Genomic DNA, 15,068 nt, shown 5'->3' on the forward strand with positions numbered 1-15,068 from the left:
TCTGTATGATCTTTTCTTAACCCGTCTGATCTGATATCACTGTAACGGCGAAAATGGCTGCCCACTAGCACACGAAATGCAGTATTTCTTTACACAAAACGAGACAGTTCACACAAAATGGATGTTTTCACCATGTTTTACACCAACAATACTCTTACACGTAGTCATGTTATTGTCTTTGTTGTTACTGTCAAGTGATTTCGTCAATAACTGCTTTAAAAGCGTAGGCACTGTCAACAAATGAGCACCCGGTTATTTTTAAACCGTTGTGCCATGAAAGCAGCGGGACAGTGGGCTCAGTAGATGGAGCATGCGCAGTGAGCCAAACTCTTATGAAACAAAGTAGTGCAGCAGCAGAGAGCAGCAGGTAAAGGGAGACAGTCACCTACTGGACACACATCACCCTCCCGTTCTTCAAAACACAGGGAGGAAATGCTTCTTTCTTTGGGTTTGACATAAAATACAACCTCCGGGGAGCCAGTACAAGGTAAGACTGATGTTTTTGGCCGCTTTATACGGGTTAGTTTTAAGGAAGAACCGGCTGTACTTTCATAAACAGCGCCACTGCTTACATAAGGATTGCTCTGGTGACCCCGTTTTGGTCAACACTGATGTTGTTTCCTTCCCACAGACTTGAATGTCAAGTATACTTTAAACTCCTTAATTTCACCCCAGCATGTTCAGCATCACTTAATTTGCACTGTAATATGATATTTATTGTGTGTATGTGTATGAGGTGGGTGCAATGTGTGCCCCCATTGAGAACAGACGATGTGACCCAATTTCTAAATGTAGAAGTCATATTGAAGGAGCCATCACTGGGACACTTAGAAATTAGCAACATAATATAAGATATTTTAAATATAACTGTAGTAGAAGCTGAAGTGTACTGATGTGTTACTGATTTTAAAATGATATTTGTGAGATGCTTTTTACAGAGGGTGCTCATGTTGACAGCGACCTGAGTAATTAGTTTTTAAAATTTTAATTATTCTTTTTCTTTCGACCTATTCTGCAGACAGTTAATCACAGAAAACACTCAAATATCAAAATGTTAAGATCATTATTATACTTAAAAAAGTAAGCTATTATTTTCTTCCAAAAACAGTGTAATGTAACTTCATGGAGAGACTCTTTAACTCATCTTAAACTTACTCCACTTGCTACTCCTGCAAACTTTCAACTAGCCCACAGAAACCATACAAATATAAAAATGTTCAGCTCTTTAGGACATGTGTGCTTTCCTTATTTGTTTTTTTCTAGCAATTATAAATTTAAAGATAATGGGCATTTATTTTGGTATAATGTCATGTATTGTACGGAGAGAATTTGCTCCTACTCCTCTTGAAAAATGCTGTTCCCTCTGCACGCTTTAAGCTACAGGCTTCATTTAAACGTTAAATGGATTGCAAGACTCTAAACTTCAGCATTGTGATATCTTTAACATTTTAATTTTCATGCTGTTATCAGGCCCTCTCTGAGCTTAGATTGTGTTACATGACCTGTCACCTAAACTGACCCCCCGTCTGCCTCTCTGCTTTTGGCAAATTTTGTGACTTGACCATAGAGCTGGGCAGTAAATCAATATTATGTTAAATTATTGTGGTAATATTGATATCTAGGTAAAATTATTGTGATTTTTGAAGTCCCACGTACATGTGCTGAATTAAAGCTGCTGTTGGGTTTGGGTGTTTTGGTTAAACCCAACAGCAACCGGACTGAGACCATCTGATTTCCCCACGAGGGTTTTAATGATGTAGGATGACAGTTGCCATGACTGCCCAATCAAAGAATTACCCATCAGTCTGTTTAACTTCATGTTTACTGCTCTTGGTTTGTTTGCAAAAAGACAGTGTGAACATGAACTGGACCAACACTAAATGCAACAATATATTACTGTTGTCCCCGCTCTTTTTGGGACCTCTGTTTCTACTGTTGCAGATGTTTACAGATTCAAACCTTCAGGTCAGGGTGTGTTGTTGTGTTACTTTTTGCACTATTATCTACCTCTGTTAAATTGGCAATAATAATAAGAACTCTGGTACTGTAAACATACATGTGAAAGTCTTAATTCATATAGACTTTGCATGATTATTTTATTTCCCAGAGGTTTACTGCCTTTATGCACATCATATTTATGTTGTGTTCAAATTGTTCATATGCTGCTTGTTCCACACAATTTCTGATAATAAAAGTATTTGAAAATAGTAAAATGTTCTTCCTTCAATGTATATCTTTGTAACGAGTGTTTGAACTATATTTAAGCTATCAAAAGCAGGTATTTCGGGGGTTTTTAAAATTGAAAAACATAAAAATTTAATCGTCCGATATATCGGTTATCGGATTTTTTTATTCCATAATATCGGAATCGGCATCAGCCCCACAAAATCCATACTGGTCGGGCCCTAATAAATTCATGTTTGTGTCTGTATACATATACCCACACAAGCAACCCCTGCAATGTTAATTCATGTTGCATTAAGACCAGTCTAACCAGCATTTCTGGATTTTATTTAATACATACGTCAAAATTTATGGAAGGTGACAGTGAATGAGCTTCCAAAATATACCCTTATTTTAATTAAGGCAAATAATATATATTCACAATTTGTTTTATCAGTAATCTGATTAATTGTGAATTGTCAATACTTTTTCATAGTCCTCCTAATTACAAAGTAATACTTGCCAGGCTCAAGTCAATTTATTAAAACCCATTTACATCCATTCATGCACTCAGCTGGTGTCACATCCATCCCCGTCTCCTCTCCATCCCATGTCAAATATTTTCATTTATATAAAGATGTGTTGGGGTGCAGTTTTATTGACGAGGGTATTTTGTAATTTGGAGATGTTTCTTTGTGAATTGCAGATGAGACATGAGTGTTCCCAACACTGGTGACGTATGTTTTATTGCCTCAGAGAGACTGCTGGGTGTCACTGTGCCAGAGAAACTGACACATTTTGCACTGTAAAAAAAAATCTGTGGCGGAGAATGTGATGAGTAATATCTCTGCTTGTGACAAATGATTACAGTGTGTGCCAGGTTCATCAAAAGGTAAATGCTGCACGTAATGACAGGTGGCCCGCAGCGACACAGCCACAGGGGACACTTTAGAGAGAAACTGCAGAACTTCCTGCTTATTAATAAAGTTTTGTGGCATATTGTCAGCAACAGGTTTGGCCTATTTTAAGCGAAACTGCACAGTTGCCAGCAGAGATGGCATATAGATGAGTGAATGGTGATGAATGAAATTGAGCTTGGTAGCAAGTCAGTGATCCACAACAGCAACTGCTATTTTCTGTGAGAAAAAGAGCAATGGCATTGCCTTGAATTCAGTTTTGAATATTAGTTTCTGTTGAATTTCAGTGTGAATGAAGCGTGCCGGCCAACAAGCTCTCAGTAAGTCAAGACCTCCTGTACGGTAGATACAGTAGATACAGTAAATGAATCCGCTGCTACGCCAAACGTTAGCTTTACACCCAGCTAATTAACCATTTAAAGTAGTCATGGCCTGGACCCCTGCCAGGGACGTTGTGTTCAGTTAATCTGCCAGCCACTGAGCTCCACATTAACGACTCTACAACATCCACCTATAGACAAAAATGTAATAATGACATTTGTTAGGCTAAAAAACCCACAAGCAACGATATTAGCAGTGAGACATGAGGTTTATCCGGTCACAGAGTGAGCAGGCTTTCCTAAGATACACCTGGATTCAAAAGTAACACCCGTTAGGCCTCAGATGGCAGTAAAAGTTGCTCTGTTTTCAGCAGCTAAATCCCCAAGTGTCACCTGTCACACAGGCTGGAAGAGTATTTCGACCTTACTGTGTTAAAGCCTCAGTATCTGCCTGATGTTTAGGCTTTGTCCCTACTTGACTGCAGCCTGGTTTATGCAGTAATCCAGTGGATTTGTACCACACAGGCTGCTTGTTCTATACATACACAGCTTGGACAAGAAGTACACCATCAAATGTCATCCCTCATAATCATAATCATAATCATCATCATGAAAATGTTCCTGGCAGGTGACGTGTTAGTCTTATTATCAGTATTTTATGGGTTGTAGCCTGTAAAGAACACAGTAGAAAGACAGGAAGTGTTCACTGTGTGTGTTTAGCCACAGAGACACCGCAGCACCAGGAGCAGATACATGCATGTCTCTCATCTCTTGAATCTAACATGTACATGACTGCAAATAGGAGTCATTCAAGTACAAAGAAATTGTCATAGAATATTACACATATGTAAATCTGTACGTAAAATTTGGACAATTCTGCTGTTGAATAAACAGCACTGTTTTAAGTCAGTATTGATAGGATATTTGTGCCACTCAACCGGAACAGTTACTGCATGACCAAATAAATCGATATCATGAAGTACTTTATATATAATTTATATCATGATACAAGAATCACTCCTAATTGACTGATTGATAAGATGGTTGTTGAATAATTGTCTGTCTCTCAACTAATCAATTGATCGTTGTAAAACAGATCATTTTTATATAGGGATGCACTGATTTATTGACCTTACATCAGTATTGGCCGATATTCTCCTTGTTGACTGACATCAGCCTATCGATGAATAAGATGACGTTCACTGATGACAGTGGCTGATGTTTTTCTGTTGTGCCACATCAATTGACCTATGGCCAAGCCACGCCCCCCTCCACTCACTCAGACAAACTATCAACATTCAGTGAGCGGCGCTATGGCAGGTGTCACAGTACACGGCATTTCACAGGAGGCAACTGATGATTTTTGTAGACATAACGATCAGATGTCATTGAGAAGTAACCAAAAGGGCCTAAACTACGCATTGGAAGGATATATTCATCATTTTATTGTTGAGAAGGTCGATGAAAAGCTTAAATTACAAGCCAAAATTTACAGGTCACAGTGTACGCTTGTGAACCGCATCTGGTTGCCGTCACCATCAAAGACAACAAGTTAAAGTGCCACTGAAGTTAAGGTTTTTGGCTCAGAATATGAGAAAAGGATAACGGCCTTTTTACCATCTTTACCAAGAGTGTCTCTCCGTTAGTTTGGTGCTACAGTATTTACACTGAATCATTCAGCATAACGTTTGCCAACCTTTGTTATCTCTGCCATTACAGATAAGTTAATGAAGCTAAGCTCCAGAAGTTAACGTTAGCTTAACTAGAGCCCTTTGGACAACAGCTAACAATGATGTACGATCACCAAAGTACAAAACTAGAACAAAATAGGCTAATGAACTCCCAGCAAACAAGGTGACATGATGAACAACGCAGCTAGGAGCTAACGTTAGGCTAACTTTAGCTAACGTTAGCTAGAGATGTTAAAGATAACTTTATATTTCTTTCCAGCAAAGTGACAATATGTTGCCTCAAACACAATGTTGACTTACCTTAGAGCAGATGTAGACATCATTGTTAATCTTATTCACGTTGAGTTGATGTTGTGGTCTAACGTTACCACACAACTTTATCCAAAGGAGACACTTTTCTCGGTTGAGATGTGGTTTAAAGTGTAAAAATACACCTGGTCGCCCAGCCTCTCAGGATACCTTGTGTCAGAGTTGCATGTACCCCATGCACACCGTTTGACCATTTTTAAACTTCAAATCTCAGAAAAAGCTCATAAAACCGAACAAACCTGACTTTCTGTAATGCATTTCAATGGACGTCCAGGCAGAGAATGTCCCAGTGTATGGGAATGGCTATACGCACTGTGATTGGCTCATCGCATTTGAGGGCGGGACTTAGCCATAGCTCAATTAAGCGCAGGCTATAAAGCAGGGCTCCAAACGAATGGCTTTTCATCGTCCTGGGGACAAAAACATTGTCATATACATTGGGTTATGGTTGCAGTGATATACTGGTTTTAAGGTACACCATGATATAGAAGTTGACTGTTGTCATACTGTGTACATTTGCTTATATTGGAAAAATATGAAACTGGACGAAGAGTCTCCTTTTTATTTAACTTATTTTCAGAAGGGAGACTTTTTCTACAAACTTCCATTAACAAACTGGTTTCAAGTTTTAGTTACAGTAATAAAAATATCCCTTCCATTTTCATTCCTTTATGGATCATTCTAAGTGATAATAATATAAATTATATAAAACCGTGTTTCCGTGACACCACAACATTTCTGAGAGGTTGCATTGAGTTATAATTTGATGTGTTCAAGATCCATTCAGTAAAAATGAGTCCTGGACGAAGGCAAATTATCATATAATTCTGTCATAATCCTGTAAAATGTAGTTTTAGGCAAGAAACTTGAATAAATATAGTTGTTTGAAGGAGGAATTTGTTGATGTTTTCACAGTATGACATAAAATAGATATTAGAAAGGGAATTGTTGTATATTGAATAAGGTAGAAGGACTTTTGAAGCAGTTTATTTCAAAGACTTTTTCATATGAAAGAAGCTTATATTAAAGTTTGTTCCATAAATTTGTATGATTGAATTTGTGCTTATTCAAAGGTAGCGTAATGTAGGCTAAGTAACTTTAAAACAGTTATTTTTGTATTTCTTTGTTTCCCTGGAGCAAAAGGGGGTACAAACAACAACCAAAACAAAATAAGCAATCTGTACATCCCTATTTTTATATTCAAATACCATCAGGCTTTTGAAATGGCATCTCTTTATTCTGTGATCTTACCTTTGGCTGCCTGTGTTGGCACAATGAAAGTTTTAGTTTACAAGCTCCAAACACCTAAATATGTCTCTGCCTACAGTAGAAAGCATAAAAACTCTTTGGCTGTAGCATCGTGTTGGTGTTCCTGTTCGTATTGTTCTATTCTTGTCACACCCCACGCTGTTGGCAACTGCTACAACTTGGGTGCTTCAGTTATCTCTCCTGTTGGGAGACATTGAGTTTTGGTACTGAGTGGACAGTAAAAAGGAGCAGACGGCGTCACGTTCTGTTCCCCACATGCGGAGCTGTCGTCTTCATTCAGCTACATAAAAGAAGCACCTTTCAGTCATTTACAGCTCTTCACTGTTGGCTTCAGCAAACTCACTGATTCTCCTCTTCCCCTCCGTCACTTTCTTCTCTCAGATTAAAATGGCCCCAAATTCCATCCACTGGTTCCGTAAGGGCCTCCGTCTCCATGACAACCCAGCACTACAGGAGGCAGTCAGAGGAGCAGGCACAGTGCGCTGTGTTTACTTCCTGGACCCTTGGTTTGCAGGCTCGTCCAATGTCGGAGTCAACAGGTGGAGGTAAGATGATTTCCTTTTTTTTTTCATTGTCCAGTTTAAGATTTTTGTGCACTAGTTGTTTAGAGACTACAAACCACTCACTGGGTCTCATACAAGAAATGTTTGTAAATCTGTGAGTAGATTTGCACATAAAAAAACCTTGGTACTAAAAACCTACACCGGATTCATGAACCCAGAGAGAAACACTGATTTGATCATAGGCACGTGTGTCTGTTCAGGAATGGCAATCAGCTGGAAATTGACAGCGCTCCCGCTAGTCAGCTATTAGCATACATCCCCATCTAAGAATAGCCGGTAATCACCATATCTGGAGGTAATAATTACTACGGATAGGTGTCGACCTGTGAGCATGGAGCAAACGAAGAAAGAGACAAAGGCAAACTTTTCCAACGCTGAGACTGAAGTTATTTTGGGTGAAGTGGAGTTGAGGAAACATTTTATTTTCCTTTGTTAGTAGTGGTGTGACAGAGACAGGTAAATCAAAGGCCCGGAAGAAGGCAATTGTTAACTCTGTGTCCTGTTGCAAGAACCATCCAGTACGAGCAGTCAGAAGCAGGACTAGATTTTGTTAGTAACTACGAAAAGATCGGCGCTACTACCATCTTGATGGATGTGGAAATGCACGGAAATTTTCTTCTGTGAACAGTTTACACACAAATTCATTCGGCTCACGTCTCATGAATCAGACCCACTGTCTGGAAGCACCTTTCGTAGAGTCGTTTCACAGAACCATGTTATGCATTTCCTTATTTCAAATTCATGGTTCCCAGCCTGCGGGTCACAACGTAAACCTCAGGGATCACGAGATGATTAAGAGGGTAGGAAAGCAAAAAAAAAAAGTATTTGTGCTTTCCATAATCTTTGCTATTTTTCATGTATAGGCCTATTACTTGATTGTTTTAAACTATTCATAGTTTGAAGTTCCAAGTTCTGTATTGCTATATGCACAACAATTACAAAGAAGCCGTCATTGCCTTGGGCTGCTTCCTACAGTGTTCATTAAATTGGTGGTGGGTTAGGGTTAGGGCATGACCTGCACTGCTCTCCCTTACTCTGCCAATGATTGGCTTACCCTGATATTCTTACCCTGACCTTGACCAATCTCACTCCTCTCGCCGAAACCTAACCAACCCGAACAACGAAGGTAATGAGTACTAGCCATTCATAGGGAGAGTAACCAGTACTAGGAATCAGAGGGAGAATAAGGCAGGTCTTGCCCTCACCATCCCAGGAAACGCAACTTTGCAACAGGGACAGCTAGTGATGGACTTGGCGAAATCAGCAGGAGGATATTTGTGCCCATTATTATTGGTTTTCAACACAAGAAAGATAGACTACGACTGCCATACACAATGCAGTAAAAATAAAGTTAAAAATGGAAATAAGATAAATTGGATTCAATTCACAAGAATTATGAACCACGTTACCAGTGTCCCTTAAAAATGTAAAACAACGTACTGCTAAACTATGAGGGAAATGTCTTGATTCTTTGATTTTTGAGTTGCTGGAAAAGAAATCCTGACAACAAATTTGAGTTCTGGACACCACTGACAAGATATAGACATGATATTCCAAGGTAAAATCCAATTTTTGTACTTTGAAGTAGCTCCATTTCTGAACACTTGACATCTGTAAAACCGGTCAGGTGTTTACAGATGTTTTCTTTTGAAAAAGGAATGCAGAATAATATTGGTTCGTCATCGGTGTCGACCAATATTGGCTTTAAAATGAACTGTCAGAATTGGTCAACATGTTTTTTCTTGATTTGCTCAATGAATGAATATTACACACACTGAAAAGTATTGTATTTCATGTCTCCATCTGCTGGTGGGCCGTCATGAAAAGAGTATGCACGCATAATATGATGTTAATTATTAATACTAGGCAAGATTATATCAAATAAGTAGCCCTCCATATAACTCTTTACTCTTCAGGTCTGATATGTTTGTCAAATTAGGAATGTGACTGTCACATATTTTATTGCTTTTGCACAACAATGACGACAGTCAGTCACAGAGGAGCTGCTGGAAGCGGTGACTCACACGTAATGAGGAGTTGACTCGCTGAGAGGAGGGACAGGGGGAAATAGGAAGCATGGAGCTGCAGTGCTTCAACACACAACATGATGTCAGCATTTCTCTGCTTTTGAATCTTTCTGTGTTGTATCTGTTGTGTCCTCTGCTCATAGCCTGTCAGAATTTTATATCTTTTTCAGACTTGTCTTCTGCTCCTACATGAATCACAATTTTGATTAAAGAAATCCATTATTAAGAATTTCTTTTGGCCCTTAGTTGTGGTTTTGAATGCACCACCGATGACAAAAGGTTGTTTTTAAAAAACACCCCTTAATTTAAGTGGATTTAGACAAAATAAACAAGCGTTAAGAGCCTTGACCTGGCTGCACCTGCTCAGCCCGCTTCACAGCCACAGGGCGCCCTTTTGTTTCAGTACCTGGTCACATAATCCCCATTATAGAGGTCAGGTCAGCAGGTATACTTAGGACTCGGTGACTGGATGAATAGGCTGCAGCAGGAGTCTGGCTCCTCTAAAAGAAACATACTCCAGGGGGCCTCAGAAGTAGGTTATTAGAATAGGTATACAGTCAGCTGGGAGAAATGGAGTGTAAATAGTCTGTGTGTGTGTCTTGTAAGATTAAGCTGGGCCCCGTGTTGAGGGACTGCGTGTGAGTTCATGTGAGTGCCGAGTCTGTTTGTAAACCGTCATATCTTCCCTGCAGGGAAGAAGAGTAGATATCATTTCTGCAGTAATTGCTCGCTGGCCCGTTTTTGGTCTGAGGTGCTATTTGTAGTCTCAGTGCAGGAATAGTCAATACTGAAGTCAGTGACCTCATGACGTCCATCTGATCGTTACACTAAAAATGGATTGGCGGTGGCATCCAGGAGGAAATGCACATCAGTGACGCACATGCCTGTCTGCCTCTCACAGATTCCAAAACATAATTTATAGGTCATCAGTGAAGCAGATTCACTTTTTTATTTTTTTGAAATGCAGACCTCATGCAGCTAACCGATAGCATGTCACCTGGCCTTGATAAGTCTCGTCAGCATCACCAACACAATGCGAAAGTACAAACTGGTGACGCTCAATGTTATCAGGTCCAAATGGACGTTTCTGAAGATATCAATGCAGTTTTGGACTAAATATATGTTGAAATTATAAACTGCAGATAACTGACACATAGAGTCAGAGTCACATGTGTTTTCCTTATTCAGCCAGTGCATCTGTCAACTATAGTCGACAAGACAATACCAAAATAACTTATGCCAGAGACAGGTTTTTTGACATGGTTAATAAATGATGAACAGATTTTGTTGTATTTCTCCTCTGAACCGTGTACTAAGTAGCTTACTTTTTCCAAAATTAATGGTAGCATCACCTACCTGTTCCACTTAATATAAGTAGGGGGACTCCATCTCTTCCAATTAAATGATATGAGACAGCGTGCATCTGCAGCATCACAGCTGTAATGCAGGTGTGATTGCATTTTTATGGAGGTGAGAAAGCCCTTTCTCGATCTAAACTACTCTAGAAACTGCAGTCAGAGGGTTAGGAGTTAATGTTTCACTACCTGTTGCTGAAAGTGAATTTAAGACAGAAGTGTTTTTGCACCAGGCTGTTAACATGTTTATATCTGCTGCAAAGTTGGACATTTTAACATGGGGGTCTGTGGGGATTGACTTGCTCTTGGAGTCAGCCTCAAGTGGCCATTAGAGGAACTGCAGTTTTTGGCACTTTTGCCTTGGCTTCATTTTCAGCCTCGGAGGTTGCCATTAGGCCCGTACACTGAACTGGACTGGCAAAACCTGAATGTATCCCATTCCACTCACAGGTGAGACAGGAAGGTTGAGATGTTAAACGTCCTTAACCCTATGGGCCCTAGGCGTTTTTGGGGTATTTTTACTGCCTTTACTTTTAAGCTCTCATCACAGTCATTATAAAGGCTACATACACATGCTATATCTTGTTTTTTTCATCAAGACAATGTGGGCTATCCAGATTTGCCATCATTTCATGTCCTTCTATGTGCCTGTGTTTTATATAAATTTTTATATCAATGAAAAAACAAATCTGTGTTAAATTCTTACATATTTACATGTATCTCACCATAGCAAGTTGGAAGTTGACATATTCTACCATATATGAAGAGGGGAGACTCCCTGGAATCTGGCAATATAAGAACCATGATGGTGGGATATTCTGTCACTTCACAGCTGTCCAAAACATGTGGTTTGTGCCAGGCGGACATGATTGCCAGTATTTTTTCATTATTGCAAGAAATTCCATTGACTCATTCACAAGTCAAAAATGTGTTTTATTTGAAAGTAACATGCAATATTTACATCTAAGATCATAGAAAAATAGTCAACCAAGTACAATGATGTCCTCCAAGATAATATTTGCCACTATGTTTGCAGTGTCCCCCTCAATGCATATGGTGACTACGGCCCTGTCAGCATGCATAATTAGGCTGCAGTTGTCTGGGTGCGCAAAGGTGAAGTGGCTGGTCTTGTCATACAAAGTTTGATGGAGTGTCAACTGGACAATATGGAGATATTTGCATCTTGAAAGCCGGACTACAAATGTGGATAGACAGGGAGAAACACACGCAAGCCTAAGACGTGGTAAGATACGATATTCCTCACTATATGAAGTGACTGATAACAAGATCTGTATAATGGATTGTAAAGAAATTTGTCAGGTTTTTATTTTGTAGACAATTAATCTGGATTTATAGCATGATGGGATGACAGCACAGTGATGTGGTATCACTAGAAAGCTCTGCTCCTGCACTTTCATGTGATACGCGTGGCATTTCTGTGCGAGCCTGCATTTGCGAGTAATCCATCCAAGAGTATTGTGTGTGCAAAGCTGTATGAAAGCTCTGTTATACATCATTTTAGTGTAACTTTATCATTTTTTTTTTTCGCTGTGACGCACAGTCGCGGAAAAAATCAATAGAGAAGAACAGGTGTGAATTTGGACGAACTACACGTCGTTCGGGCCCATAGGGTTAAGACAGTTTGAGGTGATTCAGTATCCCGTAGGAAAGAAAATCTGACATGACTCATTCATTGTTCTGTGAAAGGTTTGGTTAAGGGTGTTGTTTGTGTTGGTAAAGCCCTTGAGTCTGATCTTTTTCTCCGCTCTGAAGAAAAGAAGGCAGCTTATTTCACATTTTCAATTGAAGCGGGCAGAAAATTGCAGAATGTGTCCCACTTATCTGGGCTGAGGCATTGACATACAACAGACACACTGCTTTCAGACCTGAGACTACCACAGCCCATTTTTATCTGCAGAAGCTAAAAAGCTGCATCACGACGGTTCACAAGATGATGCACTGAGGCTGAGGTAGTTTTAAAAGAGCCATTGGATGTTTCCCACAAATAGACACTTAGACTCGTTTAACCAAACAGATGTCTGCAGCATTAATAGCCTGCACAGGCTCAGACAGAGACTCTAAAACCTGCCCAGCTGCCCTGACACCTGCACGTCTGTGTACGGCAGACCATCATCCAATTAGGACTTACCTTAAACTGGGACTTAAAATGTCTTGTTGGTCTGTTTGGCTGCTGGGATTAAAATGTTTCAGTGACCAATCCCATTTTATAAATGGGAAATGAGTCATTCCTGTAACACAGGTCTACAGTATGATATTTAATGAATGTTCTTACAACTTTTAAAGTCACCAGGAAGCTAGTTAGCTGTTGTTCTTGTTTACTATTGTTCATTTATCCTCACTGGTGTTTAGTACATCATGTGGCGAGGAACAATCAACCACAACCAGCAGATGTCTTTCCTTTCTTCTGTAAATATCAGTGCATGATAAGTACGAAGTTGATCATTTTACAGCAGGGCTACCTTGAGCTTTATGATCTGCCCCACAGACGATATTTTAGGCCTGATACACACTTAAAAAACAGCACATCCTGCCTCTGTGTCCTTGAAAGTTGGCGCAGAGGAGGCATAAGTAGCACCCAGTGCGTGACCTCGCATTTTCCAGGCGGTAAAAGACGTGGCATGTGTCCCCGCCCCTTTTTGGTCCTAAATTAAATAGTTACTCCAGTGATTCAGCATTGAACTTTCAGTTGAGAGACTTGCAAGAGACATTTAAACAATCATAAAATATTTGCAGCAGAGGCCGAGATGCCCTGACTCATAGCACCTACATTTAAGTAGTCCCTCCTTAAATGTTGGAGCCCACACTTACCATGATGGCACTCTGTAACATCTTTTAATTAGACCATCAGTGTCTGGGAAAGTTTTTCAAACTCAATGCCACCACTCTGCATTATAAACGGATTATAATGTACAATATTAGTGGAGTGCGTCTTTAACATGCAGCTGCACTTTAGAGCCTTTTGACCAAATAGTTCCTGTAATGAATCCCAGGAAATAAGATAATGAAATGAATTGGCACGTTGGTGTTCCCACTTAATCAGTAGTAAGATTTTTAGAGGCCAATATAGAAATCACAAGTTTTAATTTTAACTAAGTTGAACATCAGTGTTGTTGCAGGTTTGTCATAAACCTCATGTTGTTTATGTTGTGGTTTTTGTAAATATTGCAGATCTACTGAGTGTTCCAGCGCCACTTGTTTACTCATTCATCGTCTTCTTGACCCACTTCCTCAGTGTTTTGAAGCAATTCATGTAAAGGTCAAAGATAATAAAACTGTCAAGGCCTTGTTGGATAGCCGTGTGTTGACAGAGCTCTGCAAAATGTAGGTTGTGCTTATGTAAGTGAAAATCAAGGTCTAATCTTTACTGATAACCTTTAAAAGTGGAAATAGACAAATTTCTTTGCATTAACTTATCATTGTAAAGTAAATGTTGATTGCTAGATCACTAGATGGCGGTGAGGTTTCTAAGTCACTGAGATAAGTTTCTGGCATGGGCAGTAGAGCTTGATTAATTCAACTAACACGTCTGAAAAACACACAAAACATGGCTTAATAGCCACAACACCTTAACAAGGTTTACAGACAAAACAATGGTCCGATACTAGACATGTTGTCCCTACAAATTCAACATGCTAATGTTGATAGCATAAGCCTGTGACATTTTACATTGCGTAAATTAGCCTAGCAGTTAGTAGACCATATGAATCCAGGAACAACAGCAACATTTAGCAAAGGTAAAGTCACAAAATTTGGCTCCAATATAACTCACAAGTTCACTGATAAAAAGACTTGTTTTCCCCCACAAATACAAGACGCTTAGGTTATTAGCATAAGCCTATGACATTTTACATTGTGTATATTAGCCTAGCGGTTAGCAGATTTTTCCATGTGAAGCCAGGAACAACAGCAGCATTTAGCAAAGGTAACGTCACAAAATTCAGCTACTTTTAACTCACAAGGTTCACCGATAAAACAACTGTCTTATACTAGACACATTTCCCCACAGATACAACATGCTAACGTTATTAGCATAAGCCTATGCCATTTAGCATTACATATATTAGCCTAGTGGCTAGTGGAGTTTTCCCTCTCTCATATGAAACCAAGTTATTGTTTCTCATCTGGGAAATAAAAGTAAATAAAGGCTTTGTTTCCACTGAGGGATTTTTTTTTTTTTCACTTTACAAAAACAAACAGGAGGTCTGCGTCACCGCAAAGATACATTTCTGTGGAGGTGTAGCAGCAGGGTGTAGGCTAGGCATCCACGCAAAGCCTATGATGTAGGTACAGTCACTTTCACTTTGCAGTTCTGTCTGCCATCGGGTATGATCCCCCGGGAAAATGAAGGCTTGATTTACAAACCAAAGGAAGTGCGTCTACGACAGTGCAACCAAAACAGGAAGAGAATAGCAGTTTTGTTTTTCTCAGTAGCT

The 15,068-nt window shown here is 39.6% G+C and overlaps 1 protein-coding gene across 1 annotated transcript in view; it reads left to right on the forward strand.

Moving 5' to 3' along the window:
- The first annotated feature begins 334 nt into the window (after positions 1-334).
- Positions 335-15,068, forward strand: part of cry3a (cryptochrome circadian regulator 3a) — a 47,606-nt gene continuing 32,872 nt past the window's right edge. Inside the window, exons 1-2 of the mRNA XM_033629534.2 lie at positions 335-487; positions 7,051-7,214. Coding sequence (XP_033485425.2) covers positions 7,057-7,214 — 158 coding nt within the window. The 5' untranslated portion in view covers positions 335-487; positions 7,051-7,056. The remainder of the gene's footprint in view (positions 488-7,050; positions 7,215-15,068) is intronic.

Source organism: Epinephelus lanceolatus, chromosome 8 (assembly GCF_041903045.1).
Source record: "Epinephelus lanceolatus isolate andai-2023 chromosome 8, ASM4190304v1, whole genome shotgun sequence".
Taxonomy (NCBI): Eukaryota; Metazoa; Chordata; class Actinopteri; order Perciformes; family Serranidae; genus Epinephelus; species Epinephelus lanceolatus.